At 40.8% G+C, this 24787-nt stretch overlaps 1 protein-coding gene and 1 long non-coding RNA gene across 2 annotated transcripts in view; one reads left to right on the top strand and one right to left on the bottom strand.

The window, feature by feature from the left end:
* LOC114019056 overlaps positions 1-12095 on the top strand; it is a 109830-nt gene extending 97735 nt beyond the window's left edge. The window contains exons 4-5 of the long non-coding RNA XR_006289723.1: positions 4385-4430; positions 9446-12095. This is a non-coding gene — a long non-coding RNA (uncharacterized LOC114019056). The remainder of the gene's footprint in view (positions 1-4384; positions 4431-9445) is intronic.
* Positions 1-24787, bottom strand: part of WDR64 (WD repeat domain 64) — a 133322-nt gene that overhangs the window by 81843 nt on the left and 26692 nt on the right. The window contains exons 6-9 of the mRNA XM_043543330.1: positions 11885-11995; positions 8852-9066; positions 8174-8308; positions 4353-4432 (exon numbers count right to left, since the gene is read on the bottom strand). Coding sequence (XP_043399265.1) covers positions 4353-4432; positions 8174-8308; positions 8852-9066; positions 11885-11995 — 541 coding nt within the window. The remainder of the gene's footprint in view (positions 1-4352; positions 4433-8173; positions 8309-8851; positions 9067-11884; positions 11996-24787) is intronic.

Raw genomic sequence — 24787 nt, 5'->3', positions numbered from 1 at the left:
CCTCAGTCCTCCAACAGCGTGCCCTCTCACTCTCAGCTCCTTGTGCACACCTCACTAACTGGAGTGAGAGTCTTTTTAAACCAGGTGTCCTGATTAGCCTCAATTAATTCTAGCAGCTTCCCAATTCGCTACAGGTGTCCTAATTAGCCTGCCTGCCTTAATTAGTTCTAGAAAGTTCCTGAGTGTTCTGGAATAGTCCCTGTTATTTTACCCAGGGAAAAGGGACCTGCTTAACCTGGAACCAATGTATCTACCTTCGACCACTCTTTTGTAGCCATCTGGCCTGACCCTGTCACACTACTTACAAGACCAGCCTTCCCTAGAGAGTGAACTGCTTGTATTTGAGTTCCTTAAAACTTCCATTTTTGAGTTTACTGAGTTCTGCAGCTGAAGTCCCAGTTGGCTGCAGCATCAGGGACCTTGTTGTAGGTTTTAGGTCCATCTTGCCATAAAGTAACAAGAGGCCTTGTTTATAATGTGTTCAGGAGCAGAGTACTCAGCCTGCAGATTGCAGGAGGAGTACAGGAGGGAGGGACTCTGGCTGATAGCAGCCTTCAGTGAGTGGGACAGTAGATCAGGCGTCACAGACAGAGCAAAGAGCACCCCAATTGTGTCTACCTTCAGAGTTCAATATGAAAAAAATAATGCTTTAAGTGACAGTGGATGGGGAACAGCAGACTGCCTCTGAGCAGCAAGAGTGCCCCTCCCATTACATTTCTGAAGATGAACAGGAATGGGGCTTTCTAACACCACTACTCTTTATGCTCTGACAGTGGCAGCAGACGAAGGGCAGGGAGGAAGAAGTGCAATGTGTATCCAGGGCCCCAACACATTAATGTCTATTATGCCCTCTGGTATTACCATGAAGAGCAAGTGCCACAGAAAAGCCTATCAATAAAATCCATTCAATGTTGTTGTGTTTGCTTAAGTGCAAGGGGTTTTGTTTATTGCTATTTTCAATTGGTCAGTTAGTTTTAGATCTTTTGTGTTGCTTATGTTAAATAATAAGATTGATTTTTGGATTGATTTTTAGGTTGTTCTCTCCCTTTTCATGAACTACTGCTGTACTGCTAGCTGGCACTGAAGAGATATTTGCTATCACCACTGCTACAGCAGAGTTATAGAAGCTTACCAGAACACTGGGAAGAATGATTAGTTCTTTCAATGGTCCAGTTATGCTTCTAGGATCAAATACTCTGACATGAAATGCACCAGCATTAAGCTCATTCGTAAGAAAAGATGAGCTGGGAGGGGATGGATCAGATCGCCAAACATTAGCCTGGAAATACCTAGACTCCATGGAACCAATGGTTTGTATCCCAGTAGGTTCAATTCAGCTCTTCCCGCTTCCAAGTTAAATGAAATAAAGAAGAGTGTGGCTTTCATTGATGAGACCTTAAAAACAGAGCTGTTTGTTCTAGGTGGATGTTAGAGATCCCCCAATACTTTAAAACTATGTCTACCCTGGAAATTGGACAAAACTTTTGTCTTTCAGAGGTGTTAAACCCTTCCCCCCAACAGACAAAAGTTTTGCCGCGACAAGGGCCAGTCTGAACAGCGCACTCTCCAGCCGACAACGCAAATGCCGCTCGTTCGGGGTCGACTTTTTCTGTCAGCAGGAGAGCCAGCTACACTGCACGACTTTTAGCGGCACAGCTGTGGCGACACAGCCATGTCGCTGAAAGCTGCGTAGTGTAGACGTAGCCTTAGTTAGGCCCAACGTCCTTGGCCAGAATGTCTCACTCCCCTACACTGTTGTTCAGTTTGCATTGCATTGTTTATCCTTCTGGTGCTACTCTTCTCTGAAGAGGTGTCTGCCTTAAGTGATTTCAAATGTCTGTACAGTGCTTTGAGATTGCATTGCTGCAGCTGTGCCCATGTAACGCGTCTAGTGCAGACGAGCCATAAGATACAATCCCAGTCAGACTGTATGGCAATCCTAGCGCATGCTGTGTCTGTGGTGCTCACTGGACTGTCCTAAAGAGCTGTGAAGTCTAGGGTTAAACTTTTGAAGTGGTAGGTGTGCCCCACTAACGCGAGTCATACGCCTGTATCCTGATGCACTTGTTTGAAGATGGATCCCTCAAAGGCTGAAGGGTCAGACATTTAACTCAATGTAATAAGTTAGGTAAAGTATTTTAATACGGCATTGTTCAAGACTTGGATGTCAAAGAGCTAGCTGGGAAAGGAAGTTGCTATGGTACTATATCCATTCTAGAAGCCAATCTGTGTAGCTCCAAGGGCATATAGCACTGGAAAGTTTCCCAAACTAAATTAAAAAAAAAGAAGTTTTATACTTCTCCAAAGCCATGACTCTAGAGCCTGTGGGGGACACATAAAAGGAATAATCCTTTTGTTGTGCCTTCCATGTTTTCTGTACCTCTTTGTACAAAAATAAGCTCTTCTATCTAGGAAGTGACGATTGCAAGATCAAAATTATAAAATATTTGTATTATTTAACTGTATCATGATCATTGGACGGGGAGTTAGAGTGCCAGTGTTCCCGGGAGGGACAGTTATTGACAGGACACCAATAGGAATAGGGAAGTTAGCCTGAAGCAACTAAGCCATGTGGCCAGAGCAGTTCACAGGGTTTAATGAAGTTCCACTTGTTCAACTTAGATTGCATTCACCTTCACTCTTTGTGAATGAAACAGTAACTATTTAATCAGCCAACTGTGGCTAACATTTCAACATAGGGTCTTCATTAGAGCCTAAAAAGTGTCCCTTCTTTTGAGGAGGAAGAGCCTCATTGATACCAGAGTTTCAGGACTTGGACAAAAGTCAACCACCATGCAATCTGTAACATCAGCTAATATCCATTATCCATCTCATATAAATAAAGCAATAACCAGTTTAAAATTATCAGTTTAAAATGATCAGTTATAACTCACAATATTGTAACAAAAATCTAACTAAACTATAACCATTGAATAAGACATCATTAAATACGATTTCTGATCAACTATCAGCATAATTAATCAAATAATACCTGTAAATGTGAAAAGTACATAGGCTCTGATCCTGCAAGCTCTTAGGCCTTGTCTACACTAGAACACTGTACTGCTTTAACAATACTAATACAGTTAAAGGGGTACAATCCCCTCTAGTGTGGATCCAGTTATATTGGTAGAAAGAGCTATTCACCTACGAGAAGGGAAATAACTGTACCAGTTTTATTACACCTTTGTACCTGTGTAACTGTGTCCATACTAGGACTTTCACCAATACAAGTATTTTGATAATTACAAAAAAAAAGTCACACTGCTAACCAAAATAGTTATACCAGTACAACTCTTAAAGTGTAGACCAGGCCTGAGACCCTGTCCACATGATAAGAAGGGTGCTTTTCCTCCTCTGAAGTTATCTTAACACAGTTGCAAATGCCCTTTAACACCAACATAGGCTTGAGTGTTAATGCTACAAAACAACCAGCTAACATGATTGTAAAGGTGTCAAACTGTGTCTACATAGGTGTTGCGGTGGAGTTTCCAATTGTGTTTAACTAACTTGATTGAGCTAAATTGATTGAAACCCCCCACCACCACCTTTTTCATCATAGAGGTACAACCTGTGGAATTTAACCTTAAAACTGAGAAAGCTGGACAGGAGAGAGTTAGGGAGCTACAGTGGGATGAAACAGATGGAGTCTGCGGGGAGGAGTGGCAGACAGAGCACAGTGGGAGAGGTAGTTCTAGGCAGTGAAACAGCAATGTAAAATATGGTTGAGCACTGGGGAAGAAATGGACTGGACAATGCATCAGTCCTGCAGCCTTCTTTAGGAAACATAGAGATTAGTAAGAAACTGGGGGAGTCACACCACTGATCAATGCCAATGGTTCTTGGGTCAGAAAGGGTGGCAAGAGGGAACCGTTAAGAACAGGTCAGGGAGCATTTCTCAGGTCAGCAGGAGAGGAGTCACTGTGGAAGGGCGAAGATGCAGTCCTGAGGTCATAACTCATAAGGGACCGTGGGTGGGAGAAGGTAAGGAAACAGTGTTGCAGTTAGGAGAGGTGGCTGGGTCATTTTATGTATTCCCAGACATGGTCTTTTCTCTTTTATTAAAGACACAGGAAACAATGTGTGAGTCAAATCCAGACTGAGCATTCACCACTTCGGTAATCAGGCTCCAATCAGGGACCATGGCCCCATTGTGCTAGGCATTATACGCACATATAACAAAGTCCCTGTCTCCAGGAGTTTACTATTTAAGTACTTATTATAATTATCAACCTGTTAAATTATTATTATTATTAGAGTTTATTTAGTGAAAAAATACAACAAATCTATTTGGCAGAAAATATTGACAAACATCACTGGGTCTTCATATATAATATAAACATTTTACTTACCTCCAGTAACGATGATATTTGCTTTTCCACAGTATGTGAAGGCATTAACTCCTCTTGGGACAGAAAACTCCCGGACAGGTCTGTAATCATAAACAAGACATTTGATCAGGTGGGACATTTTTGTCAAAGTAGCATCTATAGCAATTCCAATCTGTTTTCCTGAAGACTTGATACTGTGTGGTGGTTGGCAAGGGCTATTTTATCCAGACACACAGGTTGAACTGATGGCACAAAAATCAGTATGGATGGGAAGGAGGGACTGTCTGTGCTGGGCACTCCTGGCAAAAACAGACAGATAGTATTATATCATGTTTAACTGGTTATTTTCACAATACTAAAGTATTTCTATATATAATATAGGCAGTACCTTATTAAAAGGAAATTGATTCATACATTTGTTTAAATTCAGTAACTAGCATTAGCAATAAAACTGCAGCAGGTTAGCTTTTCAGCTGAAATAGCATGATTTCTTATCTTGAATAGCTGAAGCAATATAAGCCTGTAGCAAAGGGACCCCATTCCCCTGCAATAGCACCCTAAATTGACCCTGCAACAGGAAGGCTGGTGACATTCACTCCAGTTATGAGTCCTGACCTATCCCATATCCTTGCAATCAGGCACCCTCTCTGATCCCTGCCACACATTCCCCTTCTTAGCTTCTTTGTAAAGAAAGAAGACAATCCCTTTCCAGGCACTAGCCACCTAGAAACTGCACAGTTCCATAAGGATTAGGATAATGAAAAACTACACTGATCACCAAGCTTTCTTCCCAAACCAAACAGCAACAGTGGTTCCATAGTTAATTGGGATAGTCATTTTGTTTGCATCACGGAATTAAATGTTTGAGCCACAGTTACTTATACAGAATGGTCATTTAATATATTTCTATTTTTAGGGTTACAAAATTAATTTTAACATTTGTGTATTCTGCAAATGTCTAAATATAATTTCATCTAGCTCCTGTCTGAAGCTCCTTAGGGAAATGTACTTCTTCCAACAACTGGAGACACATGTAGAATAAATGTTTAATGAGAAAAAAACCCTAAAGGAACCTTTGCATTTAAATGATATATAACACAGTATCCAGTGGTGGTGCATCCACCCCTGACTATATTTTTGATACTTTATCTCTCCCCCTCCTCACCTTTCTTGGGGTTATTTCCAACTTTCTAAACCTCTGAACACCTTCAAATAACATTTCCAGGCTCTGCTAGTGACCCAGTGAGTGACCTTGGTCGATTTGACCATTTTACTTTCTCTCATCTAAAAAATACACAGAATACCCATAAAACCAGAAGTTATGGGCTTGATGCAGGAATTACTGGAAATGTATGGCCCGTGTTATGCAATGGGTGAAACTATATGACCATAATTGTTGCTTCTGCCCTTAAAATTCTACCTGACAAAGAGACTGTGAGCGGATCTAATGTTCAGAGATCCTTGAATGAAAAGCATTACTTATAGTTTCTACTCATGTCAAATTTTGTATGCTCATATTATTTCATTTCTTAATTTTGTCATAACTCGCTTTCCCCAAAATCACAATCTGGTATAAATCTAAGTACCAAAGCCAATTTAACCATGTCTTGTATAGCTTCATTAGTGATGTCCTTTAATAAGTTCAACTACATATTAAACCACCAAAAATATTTAGTTCCTTATCTATTTCTCACATATTCATATTAGGGCTGTCGATTAATTGCCATTAACTCACGTGATTAACTAAAAATAATAATTGCTATTAAAACAAGTAATTGTGATTAATCACAGTTTTAATCACACTATTAAACAATAGAATACCAATTGAAATGTATTAAATATTTTGGATGGTTTTCTACATTTTCATATATATGGTATTCTGTGTTGTAATTGAAATCAAAGTGCATATTTTTATTACAAATATTTGCACTGTAAAATGGTAAACAAACAAAATAGTATTTTTTCAATTCATCTCATCATACAAGTACTGTAGTGCAATCTCTTTGTTGTGAAAGTGCAACTTACAAATGTTGATGTGTTTGTTACATGACTGCACTCAAAAACAAAACAATGTAAAACTTCAGAGCCTACAAGTCGACTCAGTCCTGCTTCTTGTTCAGCCAATCGCAAAGACAAACAAGTTTGTTTGCATTTACAGGAGATAATGCTGCCTTCTTCTTATTTCCAATGTCACCAGAAAGTGAGAACAGGTATTTGCATGGCACTTTTGTAGGTGGCATTGCAAGGTTCTTACGTGCCAGGTATGCTAAACATTCGTATGCCCCTTCATGCTTTGGTCACCATTCCAGAGGACATGTTTCCATTCTGATGACGCTCGTTAAAAAAATAATGTGTTAATTAAATTTGTGACTGAACTCCTTGTGGGAAAATTATATGTTCCCTGCTCTGTTTTACCCACATTCTGCCATATACTTCATGTTGTAGCAGTCTTGGATGATGACCCAACACGTTGTTCATTTTAAGAACGCTTTCACTGCAGATTTGTCAAAACGCAAAGAAGGTACCAGTGTGAGATTTCTAAAGATAGCTATAGCACTCCACCCCACGTTTAATAATTTGAAGTGCCTTCCAAAATCTGAGAGGGATGAGATGTGGAGCATGCTTTCAGAAGTGTTAAAAGAGCAACACTCTGATGTGGAAACTACAGAACCCGAACCACCAAAAAAGAAAATCAACCTTCTGCTGGTGGCATCTGACTCAGATAATGAAAATGAACATGCGTCGGTCCACACTGCTTTGGATCATTATCGAGCAGAACCCGTCATCAGCATGGATGCATGTCCTCTGGAATGGTGGTTGAAGCATGAAGGGACACATGAATCTGTAATGTAAATATCTTGCGATGCTGGCTACAACAGTGTCATGAGAATGCCTGTTCTCACTTTCAGGTGACATAAATAAGAAGAGGACAGCATTACCTCCTGTAAATGCAAACAAACTTGTCTGTCTGAGCGACTGACTGAACAAGAAGTAGGACTGAGTGGACTTGCAGGCTCTAAAATTTTACATTGTTTTATTTTTGAATGCAGGTTTTTTTGTCCATAATTCTACATTTGTAAGTTCAACTTTCATGATAAAGAGATTGCACTACAGTACTTCTATTCAGTGAATTGAAAAATTCTATTTTTTGTTTTTTACAGCACAAATATTTGTAATTAAAAATAAATATAAACTGAGCACTGTACACTTTGTATTCTGTGTTGTAATTGAAATCAATATATTTGAAAATGTAGAAAAGATCCAAAAAATTGAAATAAATGGTATTGTATTATTGTTTAGCAGCGCGATTAATCACACAATTAATTTTTTTAATCATGCAATTAATTGCGATTAATATTTTTAATCACTTGACAGCCCTAATTCATATGCATTTTCATCATGAGCAAATGAATTAATGTGCAATATATTTGAATTTATGTAGAAAAGTAGGAAAGGAATATGCATTATTCTTCAAAATAAGTTATTACAGCAGTTCAAGTAAAATCATTCAGTTGTTTTGTTTGCTTGGTAAATTTGCCTACTGATGAAAACCCAAAGCACACAGCTAACAACATTTATTTTTAAAGGTTATGTGAAAGAAAATAACATATGGACAGTCCTTGGCATTTAAAAGTTAATGAGCAAAAACCAATATCATTTTATGAGGGCTCATTCTGTAGAGCTTTGCATGACTAATTCCAATTATATCTTAGTTTTAATTAGCCATCTTTTACAAATGACATAGCTACTATAATTGTAGAATTTTGAAATGTACTAATTTCCCATGTGGCTCTTTCAATGAAGAGTTTGTGTTCCACTGTGACATGCATGGCTCTACTTACATGTTGTCCTCTAGTCTCTTTAAGTCATCCAAAACGAACGAATGAACACTGTCTAAGGAGCAGGATCCGAAACAATTCAGGACAGAGATAAACTTAACCTTCACAACCCAGTCATCATGGAGTTTTCGTTTAATACTGAGGAGAAAAAATAGGCGGTTATTGTATAATATATGCTGTGTATATTATAATAATAAGGACTTCCAGGTTGTCATTAAAAGTGCAGACCATGAACACTTGCAATTCAGAGCAAGAGAGGTGAGATACCTTAGATCCACCAGCTCCAAAGCCACAGACATTTAAAAGTTTACATAATGACACATTTCTTTCATTTGGAGACAGAGTAGGGCCTGCGGCACACAACTGAGCAGTTCTGATTCCATCTAATAGAGGATAATGGAATTACACCAGGGTAAAGCTGGACTAAAGCAGTGGTGAACTGGGCCCATTGACTCTTACTCTGTAGCTGCTCTGTGTGCAGATCTCCCATTGAGAACAATGGAGTTGCCTTCACACAACAGCTAGAAAATCAGGATAATTGTTTTAAAAGCTATTTTCATTCTTATGTTAGGCCAGGTCAATTTTTAAGCACTTTTAGAAGCACAGATCATAGAGAACCAGAGTTTAATTATCCAATGAAAAAACTGCTAAAATGATAGTATTTTACTACAAACAACTTACTTCTTGAATTTCCTGGAGTCCAGGATCTGTAATTGTGATTTCTTTTTGGCTTTGGATTGCTTTAGTCCAAAGTCATCACTGGTCACTGTAAAAAGGTTGACATGACCCCCATCATCTCCCATTAGGATGTCATCCTTAGCTAGTTGATCTCCTAAATTCACCGTACAAACACAGAGCAGACAATGTTCCATTGGTTTGATGATGAAGCAATTATCCTGTGAAATACAGTAAGAGCTTATTTGATACTGCACATGAGCCCCAAAGAAACTGAGCATAGTCTCTACCATGCTCATTCATGTATATTAACATCTAATTCTTGTCTCAGGGTTTTCAAAATCTTGTCATTCCAGATGTTTTGTGATACCATAGACTCATGCAGCTGGTAAATAAATGGGAGTTTTGCTACGGACTTCACTGGAGCTTGGATTTAACCCAAAGACTCCAGCACCTGAGTATTAAAGATATTTTGTTTGGGTTTGGGTTAGGAAATATTAATGATAAATATAATGGGAGAATTCATCATGCTCAGTGGTGTGCCAGTATATTGTGAATTAGGATCTTGTTTGTTTAAAAACTTCTTGTTTCTTTGTGCAGGAAACATGTGGACTGGTACAGTATTAGAAGTGAAGTGACAGGGATCAGCAGAAGCGGGAGACATGCTGGCAGCCTGTTCGACTTGGGGCAGGTTCTATAATGGGATTTTGAATCATCTGGATTCTACTGTTCATTGACTTTATTGCCTCACTTTCTTTTGTATTCAACAGAATATGAACTTGCCATGCCTACCTTCTGTGAGTGTGAGAGAGCAAAATGCAACTGGCTTCCACTCCGAGCTATGTTGTTGAAACAATACACCACTTACGATATAACTGCTTGTATCCACACTGACCATTGTGGGTTTATTCACATCATAGTACCTGAGAACTGATACTTTTGAGATAATTTCTTTTACCTTTTTGAAGGCAATTTCTTGATTTGACACCCACATTCAAGATGTGTAGGACTTTAATAGTTCATTCTGTGGTTTTATCACTATAGAAAGGTCTTGTAGATATTGACCAAGGTAATTTACATCCTCAGGACATATCTGAGTTTTGATACATTAGTTGGTGCATTCAATTCTCAAACTTCTTTCACTTTCTCAGAGCTAGGACTCATTCCCTCTTTGTTTATTCTCTGTCCCAAAAAACTTGATTTGGGGTAGGCCGAAAACACAGTTTTCCTTATTTAGATTCAGTCTGAACTGATTGATTAGGTTAGAACTTTGTTGAGGGCTCTGTTGTGTTCTTCCATCAAAGACTCATATATCAAAATATTGTTCATTACAACTACAGATTTTCCAAAGAAACATGGGAGAACTATAAAGGAACACAAATGGAGATGTAGTTTTCATGAACAATTATGAAAGCTGTTAGTGTGTGATCCTTTGATCAAACACAGTCTGAATGCAAAGCTTTTCTCTTTGTAATTTATTTCTGTGATGAACTGGCCCATGCAGTTAGAACACCTCCAGAGCTGTGTCAGGTGACTTCAGCTCTAGGGGAGGTTGAAGATGATTGCAAGTCCCTTCTGAGATGATTGTGATACTTGCTCCTTAGTGAATTTTAAAGTCTATAAGTTTTCCATGAATATTCAGTTTCACTCTCCAGACAGGCTGTGTGTCATCACATGTGATAGATCCATAAGCAATGGCTCTTGATTGTCTATTATATGAGTCAACTCCCTGACTGCTTTGATGAAGCAAACTGCAAAATGACCATATTTTGTGCATTTTTTACACCTTGCACCTCCAGTGAAACAAACATCTGTTGGGCTACAAATTTTTCCACATCTTGTGCAAGTAGACTGAAAGGCTTTGGAGTTTGACTGGAATTTGACCCTCTTAGGCTGGGAGTTTCTGGTTTTTCAAGTTGCTCCTGCCTTTTGTTCTGCTGTTTGACCAGTTCAGACTGCTTTGCTATCTGTACAACTGTGGCTAGGGTTTGGTCTGTTTTTAATAGTAGCTGCTGTTAAAGATTTTTATCTGTTAGCCCAATAACCATCCTCTCTCAGATATTTTCATGTTTTGCAAATCCAGGATCATAGTTGTCAGCCAATGGATGCAGAGCATTTATAAACATTCAACATAGCTCCCTGGTTCTTGGATTCTCTGGTGAAAATATGCCCTTTCATAAACCACATTTCTCCAAGGTGTAAAGTGCCCATCAAACATAGCCAGAACTCTTTCATAGTCACCTTTGTGACTGTCTTTAATAAAGTCAAAGGATTTAAAGAAATACTTTTCCTGCTTCCTCATAGCATAAATTAAAGAAGATACTTGAAACCTCCAGTTTCCTATGGCGCTTGTAGCAATTCAAAATCTTGCAAAATACTGCTTTCAGTGTGTCCATTGTGAAGGTTTGTCAAAGCTGAAGTTCTCTGGGGGCATTGAAGAGTGGCATGTTGATGAGATCCTGCAGCCTTTATTGCTTTTTCTTTCTGTTTGCAACTTTTGTTGCTATTCTTTCTGTCTGCAATCTTTGTTGTTCCTTCCCTTTTTTTTTTTTTTGCGACCTTTGTTGCTGTTTTTCTTCTGTTTCTTGTTCTCCCCTGGCACTAATCACACTGCTGAAACCATATCACGTACTTCTTGTACATAGTAGGTTGCAACTAGCAGGTCAGGATTCTGTATCAGATACAGACTGACTACAGACCATGAGGAAGAGGATAGGTAGTGGGGAGGCTGATAGGAGTTGTAGTCTCCTGCTTAATAGATCCATCACACTATCAAGCTACTCCAAAAGAAGGCTGAATTAAACTTCTTTTGAAGACTTGTCCACTAGTCCTGAAGCCTCAAACATTTCACTTGTCCCAGAAGGCCATTCTATTTCTTTCTTTCTTTCTTTCTTTCTTTACTAACTCTTTTGCAGGGACTCATTGTCACTCAATAGAATTCACCCTACCAGGCAGTTGGAACAGGGCTATATGATGTGAACACAAGGATTCTTTAGTGTGTTAGGTTTTCTTTAACATTTGCATGATCCAAAACAATACCTGGCAGCTGCCTTGTGATTTATAATCCCAGATGACAACAGTCCTTTCAGTTACAGCAACAACCCGTTTGAGCTGAGTAAGATAATCGCATCCAGTAACCCAGGAACTATCCTGATGAAAGAAAAGGGATGGTTGAAAGATTTATTTCAGAGTAACAGCCGTGTTAGTCTGTATTCGCAAAAAGAAAAGGAGTACTTGTGGCACCTTAGAGACTAACCAATTTATTTGAGCATGAGCTTTCGTGAGCTACAGCTCACTTCATCGGATGCATACTGTGGAAATTTCCACAGTATGCATCCGATGAAGTGAGCTGTAGCTCACAAAAGCTCATGCTCAAATAAATTGGTTAGTCTCTAAGGTGCCACAAGTACTCCTTTTCTTTTTTTGAAAGATTTAGTCCATGAGTAGGGCTCCTAGGTGCTAGGATAATACAAATAATCATAGGATAAGGACCTTTTATTTTAAGGTTCTTGTACATTTGATTTCAAGAAAGTGAAGAATTTACAATTTATAGATTTGTTAGAACCAGAGAGAGTGTCAGTAATGTAGTTTTGCCAACACACTTCTGTTTGACCTATTGTTACAGTTCTGGGCTAGAAATTGTAGATTGTGTAGTGGTTTGGTGATGAGGGCCAGTGACCATTATGGACTAGGTTAATAGGATCAAATTTGTTTTTATCTGGGGGTAAATCCAGCATCTCCCTCTGGCCCTGCCAAGGTCCCACTGGTGGTGGAACCAGTGCAATTCTGTTTTGCAATAGGAGAGGAAAGATGAGGGGATGCACCCCTTAAGTGTTGTGGATCCTAAATGTGCAGGGATTCCTTGCATAATAGCACAGAGGGTGCCAGTGAGGGTGATCTATGGGCATGTGAGGCCACACAAGGGGGCCACATTACAAAAGCAAAGGGCTACTTTGAAAACTGAGCTAAAGTAGTTTTAATGGAACACTTCCAGAATTGTCCCACAGGCTTGGGTGGGAGATGCCCACCTCAGACTGAATACTTAGAGTAGGAGCTGGGCTATGAATGTGAGCCTTGATGCAGGATTTGAACTTAGGTTTCTGGAGGTAAAAGGATAGGTCACTAATCCTTCAACCCACTATGCAACCTTGACCTCTTGACCTCTACATGAATAGCTCCAACTAGGCATTACTGGATTACTTCTAGTCAATTCCCTCCCTCCTATGAGAAATTCTGTTCATTTACACCCATGGGTGGTGCGTATAAGAGGGTTGGGGAGGCTTAGCCTCCCCAAAAAAGAGTGGCCCTGCAAGGGAAAAAAATGCTGTATGTGGCCCAGGCTCATCTCCCTTTGGAGGTGTGCCGGCCCACTGCCTTTGGAGCACTGCCACCAGAAGCTCCCTAGAAATGTAGGGGGCCACTGGCACCTGTGCTTTGACCCTGCCCGTGCTATGTCTGCACTCTGCCCTGAGGCCCCGCTCCTGCTCGGCCTTTTCACCCCTGTGGCAGAGAGGAGCGAGCAGTAAATGGGACAGGGCCTTGGGAAAGAGGCGGAGAGGGGCGGGGCCTCAGGGGGTAGGGCCATGGTCCAGCCACTGCTGGCCCCCCTTTCTAGGGAGTTTCCGGTGCTTGTGTAAGCCTCCCCAAATGAAAGAGTTGTGTGCCACCTACGTTTACATCCTCTTGGGACACTCAGTCTCTAATGGACCTTCCTAATTCAATCAGGGGAGGAGAAACCTGGTGTTTCAGAAGATAAATTACAGCAGTAAAGACAAAAGAGGAGGAAACAAATATGTTTTCTCCTCCATGTAGTTACACATCCTTGTTGGGGATAATTAATTCTACGGTGGAATTTTCAAAAGCATATAAGTGACTTAGGTGCACAAGCTCCAAAATTAATGGAATGTGTGCTCCTAAATCACTTAAATTAGAATGGTAAGAATTTATGGCAGTCAGAAATCATCACCTCCTGTAGCTAAAATATTTTATATATCACTGAAACTCTCCCTCTGCCTCCCCTTTTTATGGAAAAACTGTAATGTCTTTGGTGACACAAAAAGATAGACATTTGTACATGTTGTTTATGCCACTGGCTCAGAAAAATGGATATTTAGACTGACACAAAGTGTGGAGGTTATTTTTCCAGAGCATGAAGTTTTAGTTTTTACCAGACATTACTCACTCCACTACCCAAGACAAAAATATTTTTAGCTTTGGTTCCCACTCTATAGTATGTTCATACGGATTTCAGACTCCTTTCTACCTACTGATGTCAGGTAGCTCATAATACAATTCTGTATTTGTTTTACAATCACAAACAGCTGGGCCATGCACCTTATGTAGAGTAAGAATGAGAAATATAATAAATTATGAGTGATTTGTATTCAGTGGAATTGAAAGAGGAATTGTTAGTATCCTCTTAGATCTATGTATTCATTTTTACTTCTGACTGCATGTAATCTTGGCTGTCTTTAACATTCAGAGTTAGACTATTTATTAAGAAAAAAGAGAGGCGATGTTGCGTGGGAATGCATTAGACTTTTCTGTGGATTTTTATGTAATGTGGAGGTTTTCTTTACAAAGAATATATTTTTTGCATCCTTTGTCTGCTGGTAAGAGCAAAAGCCAGAAGTTATGCATGCCTTCACTTTTGTTAAATCACTGCTCACTTTATGTTGGAATTCACAAATTTAAAAAGTATTTGGTAAATCAGAGGAGATATAATTCTCTTCCCACAGATTTTCTGCAATTTAAAAGGAAATTATTGCTATGTTGCTCAGACTTGCACACAGGAACTTCAAAAAGAGGATACCGCTTTGCATTTTTTATTTGCAGATCTCAATTCTTTACAAAGGTGAGTATCATTAACGTAACACCATTTTACAGATGGCTGGTATAGGCGCAGAGAGCTTATATGATTTTCCCAAGTTCACAGAGCAAGTAGCAGAGTTGGAGAGAGAACACAGGTCTCCTAATTCCTCCTCCACTGCCCTGCTGCCTGATGAGGCAGATAAAACTCAGTGCTTGAACGTTGCTTAGAAAAGACCTTAAACACCAAAGTACCGTCTGTCTGTGTAGACACTAAGGGTATGTTTACACTGTAATAAAAACCACGGCACCAATTCTCAGAATCTGGATCAGCTGACTCGGGCTGGCACTGTGGGGATATAAAAGTGCAATGTAGACATTTGGCCTTGGACTGGAGCCCAGGCTCTGAGATCCAACCCCCTTGCAGAGTCTCAGAGCCCTGGCTCCAGCCCGAGTGCAAATATCTACACTGCAGTTTTATAGCCCAGGTACCCGAGGCCCGCAAGCTCAAGTCAGCTGACCTGGACCAGTCGCACCTATGCCATGCCATGGGTCTTTTATTGAGTATAGACATACCCTAAGCTTCCAGGGCAATATGGGCAGCGAGAGCGTTATGCCCAGCTAGCAGCAGCTTGTATCTGTATGTGATTATAAATAAAAGACAGGATAGAGCTGATAGTGACAAGCAGATATTCTTTCCTGACCAGACCTTTCAATCAAACATATTCAGCCCTCTTTTTTGTTGCATATGGAGGTACCCAGCCTCACCACTGCAAAAGGTTGAAAAGCATGTGCTAGGTCTGAACAAGGATCGAGTTATCTGATTGCAAAGGAAGTGCAATCAGACAAGAAGCAGAGGATGGTGCTCCTGCACTTAGAAGGCAAGAAGAGTTTTCCCTTATAAAATGATTAGTCACCCTGAATTACGCCAGCAGCTGTTAGATGTTTCAAATGCATTCCGAATCTAAGAAGAGTAAACTGCTGCAAAGTTGTGTGTCGGCTTCTCAGAGGCAAAAAAGGCAAAGCATCAGTTTCAGATTTCATTGACTGCTTGAAAAATTTATCCAGGGCCTTTGTCTTTGTCTAAAAGAAAGGCTGACTGAACTGCTGCTGTTGGTGCAGCTCCTGCCTTAAATTGAGGCAAGTCAGTGGCAGCCAGTTATGGTGGGGAGCTAAGCTAAAGCCTGGAGGAAGTCTAATGATCTGATTCTACAGGGGCCAGTTTGAGAAGGATGAGAATTGGGAAGATGCTAGAGGAAGGGACTCTTTTATGATAACAGCCAACCAACAATTCATTGGATATTTCAAGCATTGTGCAAGTTGTATCAAGGGAACAAATCTGTTTGTCCCTGGAGTATATCAGAAGGTAGCCATGGTTTCAGCCAGGACAGTGGTTATTTTTGCAGAATTGTCTGTAACATACCACACCTAAGGCCACAAAGCATGATTATGTAATAGGCAGATACAGGGTCCATGGTTAATAAGTAGACCAAAACTGACAGATGTGACAGCTGGGATCAAGTGCTTTTTGCTCAAGAACAGAAGAAACAACTGGCCCATAAACTTGGGGTTACATAAATTAGCTGGGACCCCAATTGTACTGACTTACAAAAGCCGGGCAGTGTTGTTGTAGCCGTGTTGGTCCCACTATATTAGAGGGACAAGTTTTTGAACTTACACAGAACTCTCTTTGTCTCTCACAAGGATATTTCCTCACCCACCTTGTATCTCTAAGAGCAGAGCAGCCACATGTAAGTGTCTGCTTTGCTGTTTAGAGTTTAGGATTGAAACACATGCTGAGAGGGCATTTAGAGGTTCTGCATAATTATATAGGTGGAAAGAATCAAAGGATTAAGCTGAGAAGTACAGAATAGCTGACTGTATAATGGAGAGGCATGTTGAGTGGTGCAGCTAATGCTTTATGAGCAACCCCGTACATAGGAGACATTACTTCCCATGCATAGTACTCTGCTCCTAGTAATTGGGTAGTGGTACAGTTACTCTAGAAGAGTCACATGAACCTTGGGCGACACACTGCCTTCTGTTTACTTGTTTCTGACCAGTCAGACCCTCTTGATTTGGGAAATGACTAAACAGAGCTGAAAAGTTGGAATGCAGTCCTACCGTCAGGTGTAAACTCAGTGTATTGATTGCTTCACTGTTGGAAAGAACAGAGGACCATTTTAATGAAGTAAAATAACCCTGTCATTTCTGGAAGGGAGACCATTATAGTTTTGCAAGGCAAAAATCTATGCTTTATGGAGTCAGGCGGTGGACAAACAGTTAAAAAAATTGCAAGGGACGAGAATCATCTCCAGTGCTATTCAATAAAGGAACGTGATGATATGTGCAGCGAGGGTGTGGGTACGTGTGGGAGAGGGTGACAGATTTGGATTAAATAGGAACTGTCACAGTCAGTTCCTGCACACTCAAAATCCAGACCATAAATAAAAGAATTTCATGTTTTTCTTTAAGATTTTCTTTCCCAAGTGTAGAGGTAGCATGTTCTGAGGTTGCCCTCTCTCTCTATGGTTTTTAGAAGGCACCTACCACTTTCACATCTAACTCCGAAGGCAGAGGAGAGTTGACATTACAGAACAAGAGAGAAGTATTAGGTCTCAGTAGTGATCATGGTGGGGAGAGAGGAACATGGTTTATGCAAAGGCAGTGGAGAAAGAAGACAGTTTAAACCCAATCTGATTAGACAGCTTTCTCCCCTCTTTCACTTCTATTTGTTTTAAAGCTGAGAAAAGAAAGTGAAAGTTATATAGCTTGTTAATTCCTACTTAAAACATAATACTTACACTAAAGTATACACTAAACAGTGTATGTGCAAAACCCTAAGGAGGTACAGAACTCTGAAGAGTTGCACTACATATACACTGTTACAAGCCAATTCTGTTGCAACATTGCCTTAAAGTTTGTAAATAGATCATTTAAAACAAATATCTTACTACTATAAAATAAAGAAATTAGAAAGCCAGAAAAAATTCAAATCTATCATTAAAAAAACCCAAAAAACACCTTCCAGAAACAGGAATTGGAAGTCTTGTTCTAAAAATCTTACTGTTGAATTCTGCTCCAATTTAAACCTGTGAAGACCTATGGTCAGTAGAGTTATTTCAGACTTACACTGGCACAAAGAAGCAGAATTTATAACTTGTACTGTCAGAAAATCTGGAAATACTCATTTAAACTACCAACACCTGCAACATTGAATTGAGGAGTAGTTAGACTTTCAAACTGCATCTTGAGTATTGACTTAAACTGTGTGAATTTTCTAACACTTTACATTTTATTCTCCCCACTAGAATAAGGAAGGAAAAGTTTAGCTCCATTTTTATTAGACTATTCCAATTTCTCAGTGTAACTCTCTCAATTTTTTCCTCCTACCTAAGGTGCAGAACCACCAAATAGCCGCTGAATGTGGGTTTCAGCACTAAACTCTAACCAGCAAACTAGATATTCTCAAAATAGATCTTGGCAGCAGTTAGTCCCTAGGCAAATGCTATAAGGAATATGCATCCATGCGTTGCTATGTAGACTTAGCTTAATGCTCTGCAGCACCTCAGTGAAACCCTTCTGCGTCACAAGGGCTATGACTATTAATCCCCTCAAGGATTAGCAGTGAAACAAGAACCAATTTTGGGGCCTCAGGATCCTTTTCTCCCAGTTAGGCAGAGAACAAAACTATTTGCAACCAGATTTAAGTCTGTGTAATTATATAGTACTGGGGAAGGCCTGCAATGAGTTGATACTAAGTAATACAGGCAGGGCTTTCTTGGATAAAGTACAATGTGGGCAACAGTCCAGCCATGTTATTATATAAGCCAAGATGTTTATCAGAGAACTGAGCATTACTTAGATGGCATTTTCACTAACAAGGAAAAAGACATTTGCACAGCTGACAAATTTGAGAGCCTTTTAAAAGCAGTAGATTTGAAGATTAACTGTGTGTGTGTGTGTGTGTGTAATGTTATTTTTTGAAGGGTTGGGGGAATATGAAAGTTCAGGACACAGAGTAATACATAGGCCATATCCTTCACAAGAGGAGGAGGATTGGGAATTAATTGCCTTGTTTGAGTGAGCAAGCAAGCAAACACACACACACATGAGTATAAATTTGTCCTTTAGTAAAAAATTGTTATACTAAAAGCTCATCAAGATTATTCCTAACGAACTATAATGATCTTATATTGATATAGCACCTGTCCTTCCTGAAGACTCCAATGAGCGTCACAAGAACTAGTTTATATCTAAACATACATTCACACAAAACACCCTGCATACAACTCCAGAATCATTTCATGGCCCACTGCAATACAACCAGCTCTGGGTGGGAGGAAGAAGGCCGATAGGCAGAAAATTGGTGCACAGTCCCCACTACAACAGAGGGGAATTTTGACCAAGGACATCAACCAAGACATAGTTTCTCCTTTAAGGTTTTCCTGTTTTGAAGAGATAAGCCATTACTGACTGACAGGCTAAAAAATGTTTCAGAAAAATTCAATCGTAACACGTATTTGTCTATACAGAAGCAGATTGCAAGTGTTAACAAAACAATCTGAACTCCAAATATGTCCTTTATTGCCTTAAAATGTTATTTATTTGCAGATTTATTTTTGCATAATGCAACAGCAAACAATGGATACAAAGATGTGTGCTGCATCAGTTTATTAAAAATTGTCAGTCAGGAAGGAATTCAGCATGGAGAAATGCACAGGAACAAGTGGGCTCTGGAAAGAGCAGTGAAAGAACAATTTTTCTTTTGCTTTTTTTAACATATATGAGTTGAGGATTCACATTTTAAAACTGTCTGTGCCAAATTTATCTTTCATAACTCCACTGAAATCACTCCAGGGATTCATGACTATTAAAGCCAGAAGGGACCATTGTACTCTAGGTGGAAAACCAGAGAGAGAGAGAGATGGGTTCCTTCCATGAAATAGCCACAGCCAGCCTCATGGAGGGTTATGCAAGAATGAAAACATCAGCACTGCCAATAAAGATAAACAGGAACATACAGTGCTGTACACTTTGAAAGGTGATAAGACCCAAAATGAAAGCCCCTGACACATGAAACATAACACAGCCAACATAAGTCCTATTAAAAGGCCTAGGCTTTGTGAGTGCTCAGAAACTAGCAGTACCAAGCCCTGAAGAAGGCTTCAGCATGTTAACAGATTAGTCTTAATACTGACAAGTGTCATGCAGGTAAACCTCTTGGCAGCAGAGATTATCTATAGCTATGTGGCAGGCATCTGTGGAATTCCTCTGGAACTGTTAAAAAGTATTGGACCAGCTATTCTTTTGTGGCTGTAGATCCTGTTCAATATTATGGGAGAACAGAGTCAATCCTGTCGGACTGGCAAAAAAGGCATCATTTTACTACTCTGGAAATGTAAAGACAGCAAACAAGACTGTTATAATTATTGTGGCATTACTCTATCTGTTCCAGAGAACGTTTTTTTCTTTGGTTTTGTTGGCTCAGGTTGTTGATATCTTAAGGACCAAGAGAAGAGCACAACAAACTGTCTTTACTCCCCGCCATACCATGACAGAGCAAATCTTCACAATGTGCCAGCTTATCGAGAAGGCATGAGAATTCAAGCACTCCCCCCATTCACATTTCTGGTATCAAGGCTGTATTTGACTCTGTTGACAGGGAATCACTTTGCGTGATCTTGAAATTTGCAGTTCTTCCTGGAAAGCTCCTTAGAATGTTCCATCTTATATTCAATGACTCCTCAAGCTGCATTCTTGTGTATGGGAAAAGAATCAACTTCTTCTGAATTAGGTCAGATGTTCAACAAGGATGTGTTGCTGCCCCAGAACTCTTCATTGCTGTCCTAGACTATGCACTTGACCAGGCACTAAGTAAATGTATTTTAGGCATACACCTTGACAAGAACCTCACCAACATCAATTTTGCTGATGGCAAAGTTCTAGTTTTCAAACCAGAGGGCAAGCTAGTTGTGGCACTTGAAGCCCTGGAAAGCTTAGCGGCAAAAGTCAGCCAATTAATTGGGGTAAAACCAAAATTGTTCCAGTTATCAATTTCAAACACTCTGTGGGCTCCAGCATCTTAGCAGGTGACCATCCAACCAAGATTGTCAGTTATTTCACCTAAAAGCATAGTCGGACATGGGGCACCTCATCAAGAATGTCTTTTGCAAACTGAACACCTTCATAAATAGAGACACAAAGCTGAGGATATATAATGCTTTGGGGGTCAAAATTTGATCTATGGGACTGAAACACAGAATCATAGAATATCAGGGTTGGAAGGGACCTCAGGAGGTCATCTAGTCCAACCCCCTGCTCAAAGCAGGACCAATCCCCAACTAAATCTAAATCCCCAACTAAATCTAAACATGGCCCCTCACTGTCAAGACTGAAAAGCAGTTTCACACCATTCAGATGAAGCATCTCTAAATGATTAAAAACATCAAATGGTATAAATTCAGGTCAAATGAAGAGATCAGCTTCTTAACTAAACAGGTCCTACTGTCTCAAACAGTCACCCAGTGCACTCTAAGATGGTATGGTCATCTACTCTGAATGCCTACCCACTTCCCTGTGAAAATCATCTTCAACTTTAACCCAATGAGAGAAGGATGGAAGAGATCCCTGGAAGATCTAAAGCACGATGGCGGGATGGTCTTAAACACCTTTCCCTCGCATCCTACCCCATAGATTCATAGATACTAAGGTCAGAAGGGACCATTATGATCATCTAGTCTGACCTCCTGCACAACGCAGGCCACAGAATCTCACCCACCCACTCCTGAAAAACCTCTCACCTATGTCTGAGCTATTGAAGTCCTCAAATCGTGGTTTAAAGACTTCAAGGAGCAGAGAATCCTCCAGCAAGTGACCCGTGCCCCATGCTACAGAGGAAGGCGAAAAACCTCCAGGGCCTCTTCCAATCTGCACCAGACTTTGTTTAGGAAAGAACATCATGGAGGAGCATAACGCATTCAGTGGCCTCTGCACCATCCAAGCAACAGCATAAAATCTAACCATGTGGCAAAACTCTTGCTATAAATCAGTGGCTTTGAGGCAGCACTCCTGTTGGTACTGCAATCCTTTAATGACAGGCAGCTGCCAGACCAGCCTAAGCACTCCCACTACTCCCTTTGGCCTGCCCTGTCTCACCCCCTCACTCCACCTCTAGCACCACTTTCCTACTCCTGCAAGAGGGTGTCAAACCTAAGCTGGTCCTGTCAGGGCCAGCTCTAGGCACCAGCAAAACAAGCAGGTGCTTGCGGCGGCACGTTTCTAGGGGTGGCATTCTGGTGCCGGCCATGCTGCCCCTAGCAACGTGCCCCCTCCACCCCAGCTCCGCCTCCGCTCCGCCTGCTCCCCTGCGCGCGCCGCTCTGCTTCTCCCCCCTCCCTCCCAGGCTTGCTGCACATGTAACAGCTGTTTCGCGTGGCAAGCCTGGGGGGGAGGGAGGAGAAGCCGAGCGGCGGCGCGCTCGGGGGAGGAGGCGGTCATGGAGCAGAGGTGAGCTGGGGCGAGGAGCAGTTCCTCTACCCCCCCCCATTACTTCCTGCGCTCCCTCCCACACCCTTGCTCACCTCTGCTCCGCCTGCTCCCCTGAACGTGCTGCCTCTCCCTCACCTGAGAGGGAGGGGGGGAGACGCAGAGCGGCAGCATGTTCAGGGGAGCAGGCAGAGCGAAGGTGAGCTAGGGCAGGGGGTTGCGGGGGAGGGGGAGCTGCAGAAGCAATGGGGGGGGAAATGCGGCATGCCCGGGGGAGGAGGCGGGGTTGGGGATTTGGGGAAGGGATTGGGAAGGGGCGGAGTTGGGGCGGAGCCAGGGGCGGCACAAAAAAAAAAAGCAGGGGTGGCCAAAAATTTTTTTGCTTGGGGCAGCAAAAATCCTAGAGCCGGCCCTGGGTCCTGTATCCCAGCTCCTCCTCTATGTCCTGCCATAGCTCCCTGGAGCTTCTGCCTAATCCTCACACCTCCTTCTAATTCCGACCATCCTGCTTTTTGCTAACCTTTCCCCTTCAGTCTCATTACAATCGACTGCATTTGACCTCTCTTCCCTCATTACGAGGCCATGCCTCAAATCTAATACTCACCATTCCATCCAACCTTTCCCAGCTCTCTGCTTCTGTGCCGTTCCCCTTCTCCCCCTCACTTCCCCATCCATGCCTCCCTGATGCTACTGCGGAGCTTCCAACCCTACCTCCTGTTTACGCTCACCTCAGCTCTCATTCAACCAAGCAGCAAGATGAAATCTCAAGTCATTTCTCATCTTGGTGCAAATGAATGTTAGTACTGAACAAGATGGTTAGTACAGAGGGATGCAAAAGAGTGACAAGGAGGAGCAGAATAAGTTAAAAGCAAGCAGACTACAGACCACAAAAATCAGGGTCAGATTATACACGCCCATGTGTGTGTGCGTGGGTGCGTGAGTGCATATACACACAATTCAGCCACTGATCTACACATATGTACACATATTTAGCAGAAAAATTTGCCCCTCAGAATGAATGACAACTAGTACAATAGTGAAATATGCTATCTGGCTGCCCTGTGACATGTTTTAGCACATTCATAGTGTGTTCATTCACAGGTGACAGCTGAGGAAACTTTCGTTTTGATATTTTATCTTTACACTGAAAGCCATTTGGAAATCTCCAGTTGCTATAGAAAACCACTAATCTTTCCATGATAATATAGTGTGTGTTCTACCTTCAGTATATGCAACCAACTATAATGAAGTTTCCCATTTTTCTGGCAAAGGCAAGAGTCACAGATTCAACGGCTTTTAGGTCAGACGGGACCATCAGATCATCTAGTCTGACTTCCTGTATAATACAGGCAATATAATTTCATCCAGTCACCTCATATAGAGCCCAATAACTTGTGTTTGACTGAAGCAGATCTTCCAGAAGGGCATACAGTCTTGATTTGAAGACATCAAGAGATGGAGAATCCACTACTTCCCCAGTGATAACAGATTGAAGTTTGCTGACAATTTCAAAATAGTCAGAAAAAATCATTTGGGGTTAGACTGAAAACTTTTCACATTTTGGATGCATCAAAGAATCAAAACAAGTTTTGTTTCAGCTCAAACTAGATGTTTTGTTTCAACAAAGTGTATTCAATTTCAACCATTTTAAAACATTTTTAAATTTAAAAATAATAAAATTAAAGGAAATTTTGAAACAAAGTCATTTGTTATTGAAAAATTGAAACACGTCATCAGCTTCACTGTTAAAAATCTGTGCCTTATTTCTAATTTCAATTTGTCTGGCTTCAACTTCCAGCCATTCTTCTTGTTATGCCTTTCTCTTCTAGATTAGAGACCTTTAGTAACCACATTTTCTCCCAAGGAGGTACTTATACACTGTAATCAAGTCACCTCTCAATCTTCTTTTTGGGAAGCTAAACATTATTTCTTTAGGTCTTTAACTATAAGTCATTTTCTCTAGTCCTCAAATAATTTGTGGCTCTTTTCTGCACCCTCTTCAATATCTTTTTAAAAATATGAATACCAGAACGGCATGCGGTATTCTAGTACTGGTCCTACCAACACAGTATACAGAGATAAATTTATCTCCCTACTCCTACTCACCACCCCCATGTTTACACATCTAAGGATCACATTAGCCCTTTTTGCCACAGCATCGTACTGGGAGCTCATGTTCAATTGCTTGTTCACTATGACCCCTAAATCCTTTTCAGAGTACCTGCTTTCCAAGATGCAGTCCCCCATTCTGTTGGTGTAATCTGCATTCCTTGGGACTAGACACATAACTTTGCATTTGGCTGTATTAAAATGCATTTTGTTTGAATGGGCCCACCTTACCAAGAAACCCAGATCGCTCTGTATGACTGCCCTGTCCTCATCATTATTTACCACTCCACCAATCTTTGTTTCATCCACAGCTTTTATCACCAGTGAATTTATATCTACTTCAGGATTATTGATGAAAAAGTTGAATAGAATCAGGCCTAGTACAGATTCCTGTGGAATCCCACTAGAAACACCCCCATTCACTGATGATTCTGATTTACAACTACTTTGAGACTGATCAGTTAGCCGGTTCCTAAGCCATTTAACATGCATTTTATTGCTGTTGTACACTGCTAATGTTTAAACCAGCATGTTGGG

The sequence above is a fragment of the Chelonia mydas genome, chromosome 3, assembly GCF_015237465.2.
Source record: "Chelonia mydas isolate rCheMyd1 chromosome 3, rCheMyd1.pri.v2, whole genome shotgun sequence".
Taxonomy (NCBI): Eukaryota; Metazoa; Chordata; order Testudines; family Cheloniidae; genus Chelonia; species Chelonia mydas.
The sequence above is the reverse complement of the archived record's forward strand: the minus strand, read 5'-3'. Positions and strand labels throughout refer to the sequence as shown.